At 47.0% G+C, this 20,855-nt stretch overlaps 1 protein-coding gene across 2 annotated transcripts in view; it reads right to left on the reverse strand.

Moving 5' to 3' along the window:
* DHRS7 (dehydrogenase/reductase 7) overlaps window positions 1-20,855 on the reverse strand; it is a 399,399-nt gene that overhangs the window by 7,032 nt on the left and 371,512 nt on the right. The window contains exon 7 of one of the 2 annotated variants that reach the window (XM_069638905.1): window positions 1,498-1,945. The exons of the other annotated variant lie outside the window; for it this stretch is intronic. Within the exon in view, the coding sequence (XP_069495006.1) occupies window positions 1,874-1,945 (72 nt within the window). The 3' untranslated portion in view covers window positions 1,498-1,873. Of the gene's footprint in view, window positions 1-1,497; window positions 1,946-20,855 lie in introns of those variants that run through there. 2 annotated transcript variants of the gene reach the window in all.

Genomic DNA, 20,855 nt, shown 5'->3' on the forward strand with positions numbered 1-20,855 from the left:
TGGTGGAACTCTTCAATGATATTCTGGAGATGGGGGAACCCCCGGAATCATTCTCCCGGGCAAGAATAACAGTGATCCATAAGGAGGGTAGAGACCCCAAAAGGTGTGGTTCATACAAACCCATATCTCTACTGAATATAGATGCCAAGATTTACACGAGGGTATTGGCGGCGAGATTGGAAACACACATGCCCCACCGGATACACTCTGATCATGTAGGCTTCATAATGGGACGGCAGGGCGCGGATACGATGCGGAAAACCCTGCACTTGATCCATGAGTCACGGAAGATGGAGGGGGACCCTGCCCTCCACTCTATGGATGCCGGAAAAGTGTTTGATAGGGTGAAATTGGGCTTTCTGAAGGAAGTTCTGGGTAAGGTGGGACTGGGGTCCAGGTTCAAGAGGGTCGTAATGGCAGTACACTTCCCCCTCAGGCCATCTGTGGCAGTTAATGGTGATCACTCACGCTGGTTTAACTTAGGTAGGGGTACGAGACAGGGCTGCCCCCTTTCGCCGATTCTTTTTGCCCTTCACCTGGATCCTCTAGCGCAAAGAATGAGAGGGGATCCCCAGGTTGAAGGCCTCATGGTTGGAGGGGTGGAGTACAAAGTGGCGTTTTATGTGGATGATATGCTATTGCACATAAAGAATCCCCAAAACTCGATACCAATGGTTATCCATCTGATTGAACAATATGGTGAACTATCAGGCTTTAAGATTAACAGGGCCAAGTCAGTCCTATATCCTCTGAGGGATGATGGGCAAGGGGATGGAAATAGATTTGCCCCACTAGGACTAAACGGGATACACTCTGTTACATGGGGATTTATATAACAAGGGAGGTGGGAGCCTTATTTGAAGCTAACTTCCCCACCCTCGTTTCTGTGCCACCTTGAAAGATGGGGGACACTGACCATGTCCTGGCTCGGGCGCCTAAACGTCCTCAAGATGTGGTGTGCCTGCCTAGGTTCTAATATGCATTCCAACCTAGACCTAATCAGGCCTGCCCTATAGAATTAAGAAACCTCAGACTAGGCACCAGACTACCCAAACCACCACGCACCCACCTACCTCACGGCCTCCCTAAGACGGAGCTAATACACGCCAGGCATAACACGCACGTAAGGAAACCCAGTCGCAATCAAACACCCTGTACTAAATCTCCCAAAACCGTGCCTAATAAGGTACACAGTAGCAATAACTCTAAAACAATACACAACCTTAAGGGAGGTCTCAGCAACGCTAGATCTCTAATAGCCCACGCCTCTGAAATTGCTGACATCATCACCTGCAACCAACTCGACTTCCTAGCAATCACTGAAACATGGTTACACAAAGCTGCTGGCCCTGCCCTCCTGCTAGCTGTTCCCCCGAGCTTCACCATCTTCAGAAAAGATAGAGAGATCTCCAAAGGAGGTGGCATAGCTCTGATTTGCAGAGCCAACCTCACCATTAAAGAAATAGACAGTGTTAAGTAGTGAGCCGGAGACACCAGAGATTTTGACCAATGATATTTATTTATTTTAGTACTTCAAGTTGCAAAAGAGAGGTTCTGCAAAAAGTTTCAATTCGAAATTAAAGTGCCAACCAGGCTTCTAAAGTCCTCTGTTCGTTCATGCCGTGCTGAGTGGTTTCCTTCACATGCTCGTCTTAACAACCGCGGTAGAGAGAGTTCTAACCTTTGATTGCGATCCGGTAAGTAAAGTTCTTCCAGTATTCTTGCCGTCCTTGAAGTGAAAGGAAAAAAACTCAAAACTCCAGTATTTTATCACCTTGTGAACAATCCTTCTCGTGGTGACGGTGCTCTGCTCCGCACACAGTGTTGCCTGCTGTCTCGATAAGGGTTCGTCCTGCGGAGTTCCCTTCTTCCTCTAATAAGCCCACCGATGTTGTGAGCTGGTCTCTTCCCACTCGGAATCCACGCCGGCCGTCGCCTTCCACTCCTGCAAAATGAGACACACGTTGAGGCGTTTAGTGCAGCTTTAAACCCGTGTGCCCCTCCTCCTCCCCAGCAATTAATCACAGGTGTTGCGTCTGGGCGCAGTACAGCCGATGCTAATTCCCCTCCTTCCTGCTTCATACACGCGGAATCAGCGTTAGTTTTCACCCTTAACTGGGAGAGTCTATTCATATAAGGAAATGTGGATTCTCGCCTTCTTTCCCTATTTTCTTTTCCCCGTTGTTGGCTTTTATTTACAGAATGCATATGTTGAGGCATTCTGGGAGTTGTAGTCCGTGTCGTTACTGTAGCAATCATTTCGCCTGCTGTGATGTGTGAGGTCTGCCCCTTTGTACCGTTTTGTTCTTTATCATTTCTCGATGACCTGTCCGCTGCTACAGCTTCTCTATCACAGACAGCATCACTATGCCATCAGCTGAACTACTCTCCCTAAAACTAGAAATGTCCGCTTCACGTACTATCACGGTACACCTCATCTACAGACCCCCTGGTCCACTAGGCACCTTTGAAGAAGACGTAACCACCCTCTTAAACACCAATGCCAAACCGGGAACACAAATCATTCTACTAGGCGATTTCAACTTAGGCTACAATGAGCCCAAAGACACCAATGCCTCCACCATAGCCAACACCATCTTGGAAGCAGGCCTCACCATACGGAATAACGGCCCCACGCATTCCAAAGGCCTCACATTGGACTGGGTTGCAGACATCAACTGTGCTTCCCTCGTAACAGCCATCGAACCATGCATATGGACTGATTACTACTTGATCTCATTGACCATTTCAGACATTCCCCAACCTAAATCCACCAAACTACTTGCTCCTCCTGCCCTCACCCGCTGCAAAAAAAATAGAACACTCCCATACCTCCTCCCACTGATCCAACCTATCACTAGTCACTCCAGCCTAAACACTAACCCTAATGACCTAGCTGACCTGTACAACAACACCATTAACTCAGCAATTGACGCCATTGCGCCGCTGAAGCTCACCAAATCTAAACCTATTGCCCATCTTAATACTTGGTTCACTCCTACGCTAAAAGCCCTACGCAAGGAGAAACGACATTCAGAAGCCTGTTGGAGAAAAAACCCTTCTGCCCATAACAAAAACCTCCTCACTACCCTTACCAACAAATACAAAAAACAAATCATTCAGGCAAAAAAAGATACCTTTAATGACAGAATCAAAAAAGCGAATTCGAACACCAGGCACCTGAGAGAATTAGAATCCCCAATTGCACCCATAGACTCTTGCACCAAAGACAAAGCCTGGTGCACAGACATTCAAAAGGCCTTATGCAACAAAATCGCAATGTTACAAGACAAAATATCAGCCAAAAAATCCTCACTCCACAACATTGCCCTCTCCACGCAAGAAACAATCCTTCAGGAACTTGCCACCAACCAAACTGAACCTCTTAACCAATTCACTTTTAGAGCCATCTCCACTGCGGAAACTAAGAACATCATCACGTCTCTTAAACCGTCTCGATGCCTTGGCGACACCTGTCCAGCCCCAATTATTAAAGAGGTTGCACATGAATTAGCCCCTTTCATCACATCATTTATTAACGCATCATTCAAATCATGTTCTGTGCCAACCAACCTCAAAGATGTCTGGATACTACCTCTCCTGAAAAAAGCAAATCTGGACCCTAATGTCCCAACGAACTATAGGCCCGTAACAACTGTCCCGTTCCTCCTCAAAATCTTAGATAAAGCAGCATACCTACAGATCCAATCTTACCTGGAGACTAACAATTTACTAGGGACTAGACAATCAGGATTTAGACCGAGACCTGGAACCGAAACGGCTCTCCTTGATCTTAAAAACCAACTAGATGGACGTAAAGATAGAGGAGACATTTCTGTTCTCCTACTCTTAGACCTATCAGCAGCCTTCGACCTGGTAGATCATAAGGTACTTTGTAACCACCTTAAATCAGCAGCCAACTTCTCCACAAAAGCCACGGCCTGGATAAACTCATTCCTGGATAAGAGAACCATAAGAGTCTTCTCACCCACATCAGCAGCGGATCCAGTCCCCATCACCTGTGGCGTCCCGCAAGGGTCATGTGTTTCCCCCACTTTGTACAATATTTTTACAAAGCCTCTCTTTGACATATTGGACAAACTAGGGGTCTCATATACCAACTACGCTGAGGACACCCAAATTCTTATCCCAATCAAGGGAGACGACGACAATGACACTAGCCACATCAATAAAATCTACCAAATTATCCAAACCTGGATAGCCACACATGGCCTTTGTCTCAACGACAACAAGACCGAGCTCTTAATCATCGGGTCTACCAGTAAACTTAAATTATCCGATTCATACAACTCCATCACTATTGACGGTATCAAAATCAAGGTAGCCAAGGAAGTCAAAACCCTAGGATTCCACCTAGACTCAGCTCTTACCCTTGACAAGCAAGTTAACGCTACAGCCTCTGCTACCAGCTACACTTGCAAACGTATCCACGCTTGCAAACCATACCTATCCACAGACAGCTGTACCACCATTGCACGAGCCCTCATCCTCTCCAAATTAGACTACTGTAATGCACTGTACCTAGGCACCAGTAAACACAAAACCAACAAACTCCAAACCCTGCAGAACAACGCCCTTAGAACAGCACTAGGAATCCCTAAAGGGCAGCACATATCCGATCAAAGAAGAGATGTCAACTGGCTGGCCATCAACGACCGTATTAAACTCAAAACTTTGAATATTACAGATAACTGTCTGAACAACAAAGCACCTGCATACCTCACAGAGAGATTCACCAAGCACACCTCCGAACGCCCCATCAGAAAGGCCAACACAAATAGTATTAAAATCCCCAACTTCAAACTGAAAAGAACTGGAGGATCCAGCTTCCCAGTACTAGCAGCTCATCTCTGGAACTCTATCCCAGACTCACTTAGAGCTACCCCTTCCCTACATGTGTTCAAAGCTAACGTCAAATTATGGCTTCATACTAACGACTGCTAAATGCCTCAACTGCATCAAATATGTATATCCAATGTAAATATATGAAACATATCCTACCTGCAAGCCATGTGACATTGCAATCCATGTGTCATCGTAATATAAGTATTGCCTGACATATGAACCTGTTACATAAGAAATTGTAAATATTCTTGGACTTTGTAACATAAGAAATGCCCGATATATGATCCTGTAATATAAGAAATTGTATAATATTCTTGTACCTGTAATATAAGAAATTGTATAACATTCTTGTACCTGTAACCCAAGTTTTTATTTCTTTGCAAGCGCCCAGTTGCTTAACGGCCAGTTGCGCTCTATAAATAAATAAACAATACAATACAACAAATACTCCCAATCCGAATCCCGGAGTCCTTTTTCCAGGATATAAAGGGGGCGATGCTAAAGTTTTTATGGGAGGGGAAGAAAGCAAGAGTAGCGTACGATGTCCTCACGTTGCCAAAAGACAAGGAGGGTGGGGGGGGGAGTGGGGTGCTCTCGAATCACAAACTGTATTACTGAAGCGGTACAACTAAGGGTCCTCAAACTCATTTCAGGATGCAGAAGTAACTCCAGTGGGTAGAGCTGGATAAGCTTGACTTACGCCCCGCCACAGTGGCTGTGGGTACCGAGGAGTAAGCTTCCGCGCAGAATCAGGGACACGCGATTCTGGGAACCATTTGGGAGATTTGGCGGGAGAGGGCGGACATGACATGATATGATAGGTTATTTATAAGGCGCATAATACCCAGAAGTTTCTAAGCATGGACCGGGGATCGAACATGTGCTGCTCCGTGTCGTCTTGCTTCCAAGGCAAGCACGTTGCCCCTGAGCTATCCTCCCGGGACAAATGCAGGGGGTCACGAAATGGCCATCTCCCCAGAGCCATATCTGTGCACCGGGTGTCCGTGATTCGATCCCAAACCCAGGGAGATTTTAGGCCTGGTTTGAGGCGGGCTTGGAGAAGATGGGCCAACTCTGAAAAGCGGTCAACTTCATTATGATCACGGACCTGGAAGGGGCATTACCTGTAACTCCTGTTCTCCAGCATTGGTATCTTTCACAGATTCATATGGTGTGAATATTCCCTGTCGTCAGGCTGGGAAACCTCGGTAAAATAGGGCAGCTTAAATTAAACTGAAATTTCAGTCACTAAATATCATTGTCGTTTTGGGTCATACTGCCAATAGAAAACACTCCCTTAGCTCCTCCCGTCAGCCATCTTCAGATTTGGCAAGTGCACGCGAGTGGCAGTAAGAGTCAAACGACAAGCCATGAGGGGGGGTCGGAGAAAGGATCGCATGTGAATCTATAAAAAATACCAATGCTGGAGAACAGGAGTTACAGGTAAGTAACTTGGTCCTTCACCAGCATTGGATCTTTCATAGATTCACATGCTTTGAATAGATTAAAAAGCAGTAAAAATAACCAATACACAAGGGTTGAGGAGCTTCCTGTATTTCCACACCATATGCATGTAATCCGCATTCTCAGTATGGCACCGTGGACAGCTACCATCCTGGCCAGGGTGCATTTTCTGCAGTCGCTTGAGAGTGTAATGGAACATATATAATACTTTAAATTGAATACATTTAAATCTGACATTTAATTAAACTGATTTGGTAAGCCTGCTCCCTAACACCCTTATTTGCCTCGGGTGCCTTTTCCATTATTTATATAGCGGTAGCATAGGTCTGCAGGAATAGGCGCGCTACAACAGAAAGACAAACAAATCCAGTAATGTAGTCAGAACAGCTTAGAAGGCTAAGAAAAGTCAACAAAACTAGGCAGTTTTCAGACCACACTTCAAGCAATCAAGAGAACGACATGCTCTCAGATCAGGTGGAAATGCATTCCAACACTTTGACGCAGCACAAGGAAAGGATCTCTGAGACACCATAGTCAGTCTAACTTTGGGCACAGATAAAAGCAAAGAGTTGTTAGATCGGAGTGCCCTCACAACGGCTTTCCAGCAAAGTCCGTCAGACAGATACACTGGACTTGTGCCATATAAACACCTATGTGTTATACTAAGTAGGCAAAAGGTAATTCCAGAGCCTTCCAGAGCCTACCGGAAGCCCAATAAAAGACTTTCTTGGCCTCAGAGATGTGATCCCTCCTCTGAAGGCCCTCAACAGCCTGCACCACATTATTCTACACTGCCTGCAGTCGGGAAATGTCCCTTTTACCACTGCCATAAAGGAGACTAGAACAATAATCTAGTTTAACTCCTAGTATAGCCCTGGCAATAGTGGCCTGATTATCATGGCTCTAAAACAGTCTCAGCTGCACTTGTAGTTTAGGATAATATGACGACGATGAGACAAGACTGCTCACATGCGCCTTCATATTATGTTATGTTATTTGGCATTTATATAGCGCGCTATATATCATTGGTATGACCTCAAAGCGCTTGTGGGTTGAACGCCCTCGGGGACCGCAGTCCAAGTCGGTCGAGAGAGTAGCGTTATAGGATGATTGAGTGCACTCAGTATGTGAGCAGCTGATGCGATTGCTTGATGGCAGCTGCATCCTAACCATAGGTATGTTGGTATTGAGAGATCAGTTGAATGTGTGCAGTCTGGTGGTTGGTTGGGCCTGTGTAGGTTGCTTATGTGTGCAGCAAGGCCGATTTCTTTTGTGGGGTGTAGCTGCATTCTAGCAGGATGTTGGGGTGTTCATGGAGTATTGTTCCTATGTGAGCAGTGTTAGAGAGAATTCTCTGTTTAGGCTGAATTTCCTAACCTAGTGAGTCCCCCAGCAGCTTTGCTGGATTTCTGGAGTTTGTTTTTTTCTCCTGCCAAGAGTGAGACTCTTTTCCTCACACTCTTGGACATGATTTGAGGGGTTCCTTTGACTGTTAATGTGTTTTATGGGCTATGGGGTCTTTTACTCCATAGGGTCTCATGTGTTTTTACTATGTGTGTTACACAGCACCCTCCGTGCAGTGACACAGGGGTGTCATAGTGACACCGCACCATAGACTCCATACCCTGGGACTGACTACCGTCTCCCAGGGCATGTAAAGTCACCATTGGCTTTACTAGTCCCAAATTATGAACAGAAACCAGTACAAACCATCATATTGTGGACGTACTGGTCGGGGCAATTTGATTGCCCCGGGGTCTGTTATTCGAGGGGGCACGTCTCCGTCACCCCTGATAGAGTTTTGGCTGGTGGCATTGGATACTACTTTTTATATTCGACCGCGAATATATCTCTATGGGATTTTCCCATTGTTCAAGGCTACCAACTTTAATTATTTAATTCCTATAGCCTCGAACATACCGCCGGGTTATTTATTTAATATTAATTCACCGGTTGGTATTTTTTGCCAGAACTCTATTCTAAAATGGCGTTTGTGATCTCTTCTGTGACTCCAACCCAAGACGAGCCCTTTGCTCCACTTTTTGGCGGGCTTCTCAACAGAAGCCTCCAAAAGTGGTGCCACTCTGTCTGGGTACCGCAGGGGGTGTGGGAGGGGGTTTAGGCACCCTGGACTGAGTTGCCTTGGCAACTCAAGTCGCACTCTTGTGTGATTGGCCCAAGTGGTGAGCCGGCCCGGCTCACCACTTAGCATGTTTGATTGACAGCTAGGCTGAATGAATGGGGGTTTCTTGCATAAAAGCAGGGCTTTTGGGACTGGAACTTCAGAAGTCGCCACCGGACCTGAAAATCTGAAGAGGGAGAAGCTGAGCCGACCTGCAACAACGACACCACCGGTGGAGCCCTGCTGAACCGTCTCACCACTTCCCGACGACAGAGGAGATCTTCTTGTCGGAGAATCTCTTCCCCTTGAGCTGGTGGGGACAACCAGTTCGCTTTCGTTTTCGCCTACCAGGACACCTAGTGGTCGAATTGCCCATGCCAAGCACCCCGCCAACCGGATAGCCACTTATCACTGAACCGCGAATAAAAGGACTGCTCCTTTGAATCGAGAAACTCTGCGGCTGGTTTCTTCCCTGGCAGTACAACTACCTTCTGTTTCCCTCCCTGACAAGATCTTCTCTTCTGCCGGACGAAGCACCGACTCGCAACCGCTGCCAGGAACAACTGCCCCCGCTGGAGTGTTCTCTCCATTCAAGGTACTGTGTCCGCCTGCCCTCCCTTTCTATAGATTGCTACAAGGTGACAGTAAATCCTTAACCTTCTAGACTGGGCTGGTCTCTTGACCATCTAACTGGTCCCTTTCTTCTGGTCCAACTTCTTTCTGAAACTTCGAGACTTTTGTGCACTTTTCAACCGTGTGACCTTGGACACATTTCGTTCTGATCCTCTTAAAGTGGATCCGGCTTTCTGAACTCTAACTTCACGGTTTTATTCTGCCTTCCTCTCTTGCTGTGTTCTTTTGAAAGTGTTGGGACCTGTTTCAATTTATGCTCTGCCTTTCTCTCCCTTTTAACCGAATTATTAGAGTGCAATCTGCGTTAAGTGCTCACGCTGTCTGAAAATAAGTGGTGCTTTACTTAAGACTTGTCTAATATTCTTTGAAGGGAGTGTATATACTTTAGTAACTGTGTTTTGAAATTGCTTGATATTAGTGCCAGTGTGTTCTTATGGATATGTTTGTCAATAAATAATTATATATCTTTTACACCAAAGCTCTGGTCAGTGTTTGCTTGTTCTACTGTATTTACCTGCCCTATTGTGTATGCTCTGTACACTGCCTAACTTCTTGAGAGAAGTCTGACTGCTCAGCCACAGCTACCAGGTAAATCTGGGTGGTGCAGACTGCTACCAATTGGGTTTACTGCTAACTCCTGTGGTCTTAAACTTTTTGCAGTGGTCCCTAAGGGAACTGCACAGGTTTCTGCCTAACAAGCAGCAAGGCCGAAATTGATCGGGTAGTAGCTGCGCTCTATTGTGTGTTGGTGTAGAGTTGAGAGTCAGCGTAGCGATAGGAAAGGTGAGTGTCTGGAGTGAATGTTTTATTCTTACGAGTCCACTGTTCTGGATTACATTCATGCGCTTCGCGATAGCTTCATTCAGCGTGAGATTGGACAGGAGGTAGCTAGTCATGTGTAGTGGACTCACAAAGCAGCTAGTTAGTGGTCCTATATCTAGCGCCTGCGGGACGTTACGGTTGTCATCAATTATTGTTTTCTGATTCTGTTCTGGTGACTTGCTAGTCGCTTTCAGTGGTGTCATTGCTTGGTATCTTCACAAACATTTGGCCGCAGGTTATATTTACATTCCAATGTAGTGTTATTGAAGTCATGGTCCATGGTGTTGTAGTGTTTTAGAGGTCCTAGATGGTCTTAATCATGTTTACAGAAAGAATCAGGTTTTTAGAGCTTTGCGGAAGGCCATGTAGTCTTGGGTGTGTCGAATGTGTGGGGGGAGTGAGGTCCACAGTCTCGGGGCCACGGTTGAGAAGGCGGATCCTTCAATCCTGACTGAATTGGAGGTTGGAATCAAACTGGAGGTTGGAATCACTAGTAAGAGGGAAGTGCTTGATTTTAGGGTGCGTGGAGGGAGGTAGGGTTTAATCTCTTGTAGGTACGTTGGGCCGGTCTTGTGCACTGCTCAGTGTGTGTAATGCATAGGGTTTTGAAGGTGGCCCTTCGTCCTACAGGGAGCCAGTGAGGGGTGTGCAGAGCGGGTGAGATGTGGTCTCTGTGTCCCAGGGCGAGAAGGAGTTTGGTCGTAGCGTTTTGGGATCTTTGGAGTTTAAGTTGATATGTCGGTGCTCCCAGATATAAGGAGTTGGCATAGTCCAGTCTCGACATAATTGACATAACAGCAGAGAGTCGGATGGGGTAGGTGAGGTAATGGGAAAATGCGTCTAAAGAGTTTGAGGTGGAAGTGACAGGATTTTTATATATTATTGATCTAACTGGAGAGTGTTAGGTCTTGAGTCCATAGTGCTGCCAAGTTTTTTGACTGTTTTGGAGTAGTGCCAAGGGAGGGGGCCATAAGAGTGGGCGTGGAAGAAGGACAGTATTGCTGCACACCATGATTTCAGTTTTATATGGGTTCAGAGGAAGTATTTTTTTTATCATCCATTGTTCAATATCACTAAGGCAAGCTTCAAGGTCGGGGCATGGGTTGGTGCTTGTTTTTGGCATTCTCAGGATAATTTGGATATCATCTGCGTAGTTGTAACAGGAGAGGTTGTGCACACGGATGATTCCTGGAAGCGTGGTCAGATAGAGGTTAAATAGGAGAGCAGACAGGCAGGTGCCTTGGGGTACTCCAGTGTTCACAGCGCGAGCAGTTGAGACAAAAGGGGAGAGGAAAGTGATTTGTTTCCTGTTGCTGAAGAAGGAGGCAATCCATTTGAGTGCCGAGCCACGGATTCCTAGGGAGTGGAGGCGGTCAAGGAGGGTAGAATGGTTAACAGTGTCAAAGGCTGCTGAGAGGTCAAGGAGAATCAGTGCTGCACAACTCTGAGTCTGCCGAGACCTTGAGATCATCCCAGATCGAGATCAGAGTGGTTTCTGTTCCATTGTGCAGCCTGAAGCCTGATTGCGCAGTGTCGTTTGTTGGATCCTATGAAGCGGTTGAGCTGTGAGTATGCAGCCCGATCAATGTGTTTCGTGAGAAATCTGGTGTTGGAGATCGGTCTGTAATTCTTAGAGTCAAGGGGGTTGAGTGAAGCCTTTTTTAGAAGGGTATTGACATGCGCCATTTTGAAAGCCTCTGGAAAGGTGCAAGAGGTGAGGGAGTCATTTAGTATGGACCTTGCATGTTCTCCTAGGCAAGTAGAGGAGAATATTTTTTTAAGAAAAGAGGCGGGACAGGGATCTATGGGGGATCCAGAGGGTCTGCTGCTGCATCGATAGATGATCAAGGAACTCGATTCTCGAGTTGGGTCTGAAAGAGTCGAAGGCTGGCATTACGGTCGTTGGGGTGACGGGATCCGGAGGGGTAGGGATGGGCGGTGAGGGGCAAGAGTTTTGTGTGGAGGGTTGCCGTCCTGTCAAGTGCAGTGTTGTAGAAATGTAGAGAGCAGATATCGCAGAGTGTTTGTGTGGGAGTGGTTTGGGTAGAGGTGCAAGTGGGTTTCACGAACTCGGAGATGATCTTGTGCGGTTCTTTGCTGCTGTTCCCACAGTTCATAATCTTGATTATTATAATAGGCCTTTTTGGCTTTCCGGATCTCTGATTTTTGTACTTACAGTGGTGGGTGAACATAGATCTGCTGCAGTTTTAGATGCTCGCCATTTGCGCTCAAGAGAGTTATTTCAACTTTTGAAAGTCTTCAGGTAGAGCGTGAACCATTTTGCGATTGTCCTTTGCGTGAGGATGCAGGGCATGAGGGGGTGAGAGGAATTAGTGATTCTTTAAGCCAGACGTCAAAGGATTCAATGGTTAACGGTCTACCACAGGTCAGCGTCGCTGGTGGACGGAGTAGAAGGGCTTTGGCTAGGTCAGGAAGTATTTTTACTTTGTTCCAGCATTTGAGATCAAAAGTGAGGGCAGGCGCAGCCGTGGGAGGAGGGACTGGTGTGTGGATAGAGAAAGGGATGGCAGAGTGGTCTGTCCAGATAAGTGTTTTGGGACTGGCTATAGAGAAGAGGCCATAGGTGCAAAAGATCGCATCAATGGTGTGACCACCAGAGTGGGTTAGACCAGTGGTGTGTCGGGAGAGGTTGAGTGCGTCTAAACTGTCGACCAGAGGATGGGTCATGGGGTTGTTGGGCATATCGAACCAGATATTGAAATCTCCCAATAGTGTGAGAGTTGGGTGATTAACCTGGATGGTAGCAACTGAGTCACAGAGATAGTTGGCGAAATGTCTCATATACAGGAGGTCTGTATAGGAGTGGGAAGCTGTGAGTGTTGGTGGTGGTAGTGAGAGTTTTACTAGAAGGGATTTTCAGATAGCGTTGCATGCCTGGGATTAGGTGAGTGAGATGGAGAAAGAGGTTTGTAGAGGATTGCCACCCGCCAGAAGGTCTGTTGTGGGTGAAAATGGAGTAGCAAGGTGGTGAAGGCCACGTGCGCGACTGGGGCAAAATCGACAGAGAACCATGTTTCAGTGATAAAAATGAGGTCAGCATTGTCATCGGAGGTCAAAGATACTGTGCCTGTTTCTTGTCACAGAGCGGGCATTGAAAAGGAGGCATGTGACTTCATGAGGGGAGGTGATTTTCGTGACGCTCTTCACGGGGAAAGCTCGGTGGACATGGGTGCCCAGTGAGATGGAAGGTGTGGTCGGATTAGTCAGGGTGGTTGAGACAGACTGAGGCGGGGTAGTGGAGGATCTGGGTGCGTGTACTGTTCGAGGGACGGGTGAGTGGGTTAAGTCGCTGGTGAACGGGAATAGTAAGCAGGCAGTGGTAGGTATGTGTGGGATGTGGTGGGAAGGATTGGGGGAGGGTGGTGAGTGGTGCACGTGTGGTGTGGGGGGGTTGGGCAAGATGTTTGTAGTTAGAGTCTGGAGGGCTATAGGGGTATAGGTGTACAGGGTGAGAAGTCGAGAACAAAGGGGTGGAGAGAGGGCAGGAGAGTGACAGATGGTAGGGGTGGGAAAGGATGGGAGGTTGGAATGATGGAGCTGTGGTGAGGTATGGAGAGTCGAAGGAGAGGGCTGGTCACCCTTTCTACGATTTGTGGGTTTGGCTGCCAGAGGGGTGTGAGAGAGAGTAGGAGGTTAAGAGGGAGAAGCGGATGAGGCAACTGTTTTAGAAAGGGCACGGTGTGCTATTTTCAAGGTAGGGAAAGGGTATGAAGGGGGGAGATCTATGGGCGGGGGTTAAGTAGGAGCTGAGGGAACGCAAGAGGGTGGAATGGGGAGTAGGCGAGGATGGGAGCGGGGGGTGTGGCTGGCCTGTGCTGCGTTTACAGGCTGCGGTTGTCCTCGAGGGATAGTGCGGTCAAGGGTCCGCCAGGTTTTCGAGGGAGAGGCGTCGGGGTTGAGGGAGTGTGGGACTGAGGTAGGGGGCATGGATGGGGGTGTGTGTGTCGGTGGAGGGATTATGATGTTGGGGAGACGTGTGGCTCTGCATGGGTGGGTGAGTGGTAGTGTGGGTGTCTGAGGGGGATGGGCAGTGGCAGGAAGGGCTGAGGTGGGGGTATTGGTCTGGTGGAGGAGTTCCTGAGTGAGCGTAGAGAAGCTGTAGCAGTGGTGTGCATCTTTGGATGTTTGGAGCGCCAGAGAGCTCCTCTGGCTTTAGAGTTTGAGATTGCCCGAGATGTGTTGACAGGGGGTAGGGGTTGCTCTCAGTAGATGGGAGGGGAGGTGTCAAGGGAGGAAAACATTGTCAAGGGAGGAAAACATGTTCGGGAGTGGGGTTAGGGTTTTTGGCGTGCAGTGGTTGGGGTGCCAGAGCGCTCCTCTGGTCGTTGAGTTAGAGGCGGAACGATGATTGGGTGGCGGGCGAGGGAGGTCAGAGTGTATCAATGTTTGGGGGAAAGGGACGTAGGTGGTGACCAGATGTGGGATATGGGGGGGGGTTCATGAAGTTAAGTGCTAGAGCGGAGGTTATGCGTCGGGGGGGAAGTCTGAGTGTATCAGTGTTTTCGGGGAAAGGGGCGTAGATGGCGACCAGATGTGGGATATAGGGGGGGTTCACGAAGTTAGGTGCTAGATTGGAGGTAGTGCACCATGGAGGGTTGAGGAGGAAGGGTATGGTGCTGAAGGGGCCGGGATAAAGTGTCGGAGAGGCAGTCTTTGTTGATGTGGTCTCTCCACCCGAGAGGGGATGCCAGTAATGGTTGTGGGGGAAGGGTATGGTGCAGAAGGGGCAGGGATAAGGAGGTCGGAGAGGCGGTATTTGTTGATGTGGTCTCTCCACCCGAGAGGGGATGCCAGTCATGGTGGTGGGATGGAGTAGCCTAGCAACAGAGCAATGTAGAGGTCGGAGTGGCTGTGTGCTCAGAGGGCGGGGACGTACATTTCAGTGGCGAGGTACCCAGCATAAGATGGCAGAAGCTGTAGATGAAATAGCAGTGACTAGATTTGGGACACCTTGATAGAGGGAGAAGGGTCCAATACGGGCACAACAGAAGGTCAAGTAACAGAAAATGCAATACCCCTAGATGTAATAACAGCGCTTAGATTTCAGACACCTGGATATTGGGAGAAGGGCCTAACACTGGGCACAACAGAAAATCAGAGAACGGTAAATGCAAAATTAGTCTATGAAATAAGAGTGTCTAGATATGGGACACCTGGATAGAGGGGGGAAAGGCCTAACATGGGGATTACAGAACACCAAATAACAGTAAATGCAATAACCTTATATGAAATAGCAGCGCCTACAATTGGGACACCTGGACAATGGGAGAAAGGCCTAACACTGGGAACAACAGAAAATCTAATAACAGTAAATGCAATAACCCTAGATGTAATAGCAGCACCTAGATTTGGGACACCTGGATAGAGGGAGAAAGGTCTAACACGGGGAACCAAAGAAAACAAAGAGTGGTAAAAGGGACAAAAAGTGCCCACACCGGACAATCCCTGAACGAAGGTTAGAACACCTTAATAAGCACAATAATGTGTCAGGGGGCAGACAATACCTGCAGCAGTGGCTATGTGCCTAAAAAATGACCTTAAGGAGCAGAGGCCAGAGCCTCAAACAAACCAAACACCCAAAGATCAAAAAGTAAAACATTTTATTGAAAAATATGGATGAAATGCATAGAAAATAATGACCAAGCAAATTGGTCAGGTTGCTCACAACATACACAAATAATAAAAAAAACATTACTAGATGGTATGTCCGTCAGTACGCCAGGGAAAACAAGTAGGGTTATAAAAAGGTGGGTTCCAAAAGAGATGGTTTTGTGTATGGATACCACGCCTAAAGTGTCAGGTGCTGTGCAAAATCAAGCAATGTAACACAATCACACACTACAATCATAAGTCATTCGTACTCATTCTTACTCGTAACCCCATCAAACAACATGTTTCTTTCCTTACACAAGTGAAAAAAGAAAATTCGTAGGAAATTCGTCAGGGTCTAGATGTAGTCCAGGGTGAGCACTAACCAGAAATAAAACATACAACTGAACTATATTCTGCACAATGAATAGGAGAAAAAAACTCAAAAAGTATTCACAGCAAAGTTATACATTGATCAAATCATCAAATGATGTCGATACAAAAGGACGCTGCAAAGGTCTAGCGTCAGTACAACAGTGGAGAACCCGTCATTGGTTCTCCTTCGGGTCTACAGGCAACAGACATCCCCTGCAAAGGTAAACAGACATTGGTGTAAATGACCATATGTCACTGTTAAGAACTCATAGTGAAAAGGCAGACATCCAATTGTGTAAATCAAACTGGGCGCCACTTGAATAGATCTAATGATTCTATTACAAGGCACAAAAACAGACAGCAGCAGGGTTCACAGAGGGTGAAAACAGAATGGCTAAAACTCACATCCATAAAATCTAGATATGCTAAATCCTAGAAAGGGGAGAAAGCCATAGGTTTAGCATGGCAGAGAAACTCTCCCTCTCAAGGTAATACTAAAGAGAAATATATAAAAACTATGATGTTGTCTGCATATTAGTTCTCTCGGTGTAGCACTCGCAATAGTGAAGAGAACGTTTACCGACTGGTTAGGTTGTCTTTTCACATGGTGTAGGTACACGAAGATGTCGTCAATGTGTGGTTGATTTCTAATTGAAATGACGTCTGTCAAGTCGCCGCGGGGACGGCTGTAGCGTCGCCTAGGGAATGACGATCAAAGAGCACACGTGGCTGGAACAAGAACAGTAGTGTCATCAGAGAGGGTTTGAAAACCAAGTAGTTAAATAGCTACCATGAAAAGTAATAAAAAAGGGTCACGTAGTTCGTATCTCTAGTTATACAGACACAAAGCTTAGGCTGCCTGTCTGCACATGTCGCTATATGCTGGTTCTACTCTGAGCTGCCTCAATGAAATATGGAGACTATGGGTAGATGACTACACGAAAGTGAGGGTATCAGTTTCCATGTGTCAGGCTGGCCTCTTCAAAAGGTGGTCTAGAAGAAGAAAGGTTGATCAGGCACCTCAGAGTTACTCATGGTCTCCCAGTGAACTAATTAAGGGAGGATGTGCTAGTAAATCCCATAGAGGCAAATACCTGAAACCTGGAGCTAACAGTATGCTAACCGGTACACATGGACAGCGGGCAAGACCTGGAAACGGCTGCAATTTGCCGTATAATAGGTACGTGGGTCGGAGTCAATCCAATACAGCACGGCTCTGGAAAGTAGAGAGTGGAAAACGGAGATTAAGGGCATCCCGGGGAACAGAGGCAGGAAGATGCAGGACGACGGCTCCACAGGAAAAAGGGGGCGGGGCCTGGGTGGGTTCTTATGGACTAAGGCAGGAAGTAGAACTTGATTGGCCAATTGCAACCTGCCTATATAACGAGCAAGCAGGTTTGAAGAGGTGTGTTCATTTTTGTTCTCCTTGCAGAACCGATCAGATGTGGAATCCGGAGCTACAGGCAGCGCCTGGGCGTATGAGGACTAGGAGAAAGAAGCCTACCAGAGGTTCATACATCATGCCCTACAAAGAAGCAGAAGAAAAAACATTGCTCAAAAAGAAGGAACACCAAGAAAACTTCTTTAGAAAAGACTTTGTGTTATTTCCTACCCAGCAACCTGTTTAAGTCTGAATAAAGACCAGCATTTTATTTTCTTTAAAACCGCCTGGCTGTCTCTGTCACAAATTTTGGTGGCAGCGGTGGGATCCAGAAACACGACATGGAGGCAATCATCAAGGCATTGGCCGACGGACAGCAACAACTTCAACAATTGGTCCAAGTACAAGGGCACCAAGCCCAAGCAGATCGGCAGGCACTACAACAGGCCTTACAATTACAAGCAGCCAGTCAAGATGCCCTAAAGAAGGTAACGGAAGCAGTGGTAGCATATAGAGGAGCTACGCCAGCCCCCTCCAACATATTGCAAAAATACCAACCAGGCAATGATCCAGGGTATTTCTTTACGAACTTTTAAAGGGTTGCAAGAAATTCCCAGTGGCCTGTGGACAAATGGGGACATTTTATTGCTCCATTGCTGACAGGCTCTATGCAAAGTGCATACCAGGCGGCAAACCCCAATGGAGACACCGCCTACGCAGACATCAAAAGAACCATCTTAGAAAGGATGGGTGTAGACGAGGAGGCCTACCGGCAGAAGCTAAGAGAAACCAAACTCTGCAATGGGGAGCCCCCCCCCCGGCAGTTATATTACTGTGTGCATGATCTAACAGAAAGATGGTTGAAACCAGTCAGCAGCTCTATTCCAAAAATATTAGAAAAAGTGAAGCTCAAACAGTTTGTGGATGCCCTCCCCAGTACCATGCAACGGTGGGTCCGACAACACCATAGACCCACCCTTAATGAAGCCATAGATATCGCTTCTGCCTTCCAAAAAGCGGGAGGAACCCAGCTCGGACAAATGGAAATGATCAAACCAACTCTTCCCAGAATTTCCGAAGCAGTGGGTCCCAAACCCACCCGAGTGGAACCCAAAGGAACGACCTGGACCTCGTCCAACAGACAACCCCAATGCTTTGACTGTGGGGAGTGGGGCCATATAGCCCGGTTCTGCACAAGGAAAAACAGACCGGAACCCATGGAAATAGGATATACCCAGAGTCGGGAGTTCCGAAGAAGACGGGATTCATACATGGTGGAGGTTCGGGTCGACGGAGTACCACGACAAGGCCTGATCGACAGTGGGAGCTAACAAACCGCCATACGACCAGAAGTAAGTGTATCGGGGAAAAAAAGGGGAAGATGAGATTCTGGTTAAATGTGTACATGGAGATGTCAGGTTATACCCATCCGAACAAGTCACCCTAGAGTTAAACAGGGCTAGTACACCAATGGAGGTAGCCGTCATGCCACATATACCCACACAAGTATTAATAGGCACTGATTTACCCAATTTTGAAGAATGTATCAGAGAGATGGAATGGTTAAAAACAGCTCCTTTTGTCAATGAGGAGGTTGAGGGAAACCAAGGAAGGCTGGTTAGAAAAACCAGGAGAGAAGTGAGGGTATAAAAAAGAAAATGGGTAGAAAGATTCAACGGCCTGGTAGACTGCATTCCAGAAGACAGAAGGGTCTCCTTTAGAAGTGAAACACTTTCAGACCCGACCCTAAAGAATGCTTGAGAACCTGCAATGGAAGACCCAGACAGCCAAACTTCTTATCCTAAATTCACAATCAGGAGGGGTCTGGTATATAGGATTACCAAGAATCAGAATGACCAAGTCTTAGAACAGCTTCTAGAACCCTCTGGTTTCAGACAATCCATTGTGGAGATGGGACATGACAATCAAACCGGTGGTCATATGGCTCAGGAGAAAACTCTAGAGAAAATCCTAAAAAGATTTTATTGGCCCGGAATCTACTGAGAAGTAGCCAAATATTGTGATGAGTGCTCAACCTGCCAGAAAATAAGCCCGTCTAAACCACAACATGCTCCTCTACAACCAATGCCCTTGATAAAAGAGCCATTCTTCAGGATTGGTATGGATGTGGTGGGACCCCTGGAACCCAGTAGTCACAGGTTCCAATATCTGCTGGTGGTAGTAGACTATGCAGCAAGATATCCAGAGGCATTTGTAACCAGTTGGTCCCGTTCTTTGCACAAGTAGGTATACCATCAGAGAGCATAACGGATCAAGGCAAGAATTTTGTATCAGGAGTAATGCGGAAGGTCTGTCAACAGTTGAACATTAAACAACTCTGCACGTCCATTTATCATCCACAGACTGACGGCCTAGTAGAGCGTTATAATAAAACCATCAAGTTAATGCTCAAGAAAGTAACGGCACCTACCGGGAAAAACTGGGATCGAGCAGTACCCTGGGTCCTCATGGTACTACGGGATACCCCGCAGTCTTCAACAGGGGTTTCAGCCTTCGAATTGCTGTTCGGACACCAGCCAAAAACAGTACTGGACCTAGCAAAAAAAGAATGGGAGGACCAGGAAGAAACCACTACTCTAACGGATTATGTGGTGGAAATGAGGGATACCCTGACCAAACTCAGGGAGCTGGCAAGGGATAATCTTGGAAGGTCCCAACTAGCTCAGGAGAAATACTATAACGGGACCAGGGTCCGACAATTCAAGATTGGAAACCAAGTATTGGTGTTGTTACCCACAAGCCATAACAAGATGTTGGCACAATGGAGGGGGCCTTACAAGTTAACAGGGATATTGGGCCCAGTTAATTACATGGTAGAACAACCTGATCGGAAGACAAAGCTCCAGAATTACCATGTAAACCTCCTAAAAGAATGGAAGACGTCGGACCGAGATACCACCAGCATTCAAGTCACTACTCGGGAGAACCCTGATACAGCTTTTTCGGCCATCCAGTGGGGGACACAACTTACCGTAAAAGAAAAACAAGAAATGGAGGAGCAACTCAAACCATTACGAAACGTGTTCTCCTATCGTCCAGGGAAGACGCATCTCACGGAACACAAAATAGAAACGGAAGCAGGAAAGACAGTAAAAATCCGGCCTTATCGCCTTCCGGAGTAAAAAAGGACGGCAGTACAGGAGGAAGTCAAGGAAATGCTGAAGTTAGGGTTAATTGAACCGTCGTGTAGTCACTGGTCCTCTCCCATTGTTCTAGTGCAGATGGAAGCATTCATTTTGGCATGGATTACAGGCAATTAAATTCCATATCAACATACCAAGCTTATCCCATGCCCCGGATTGACCAACTAATAGAACAGTTAGGTTCTGCCCGGTATATCAGCACCATAGACCTGACCAAGGGGTATTGGCAGATACCTCTACGGGCTGAAGACAAGATAAAAAAATGCTTTTTCCACCCCGTCAGGACTGTTCCAATTTACACTATTGTCATTCCGGTTACATGGTGCCCCTGCAACCTTTCAAGCACTTATGAACCAAGTATTGGCACCACACCATCAGTACAGTGCCGCCTACCTGGACGACATAGTGGTATACAGCA

Source organism: Ambystoma mexicanum, chromosome 14 (assembly GCF_040938575.1).
Source record: "Ambystoma mexicanum isolate Mex_15411 chromosome 14, UKY_AmexF1_1, whole genome shotgun sequence".
In the NCBI taxonomy this organism is placed as follows: domain Eukaryota; kingdom Metazoa; phylum Chordata; class Amphibia; order Caudata; family Ambystomatidae; genus Ambystoma; species Ambystoma mexicanum.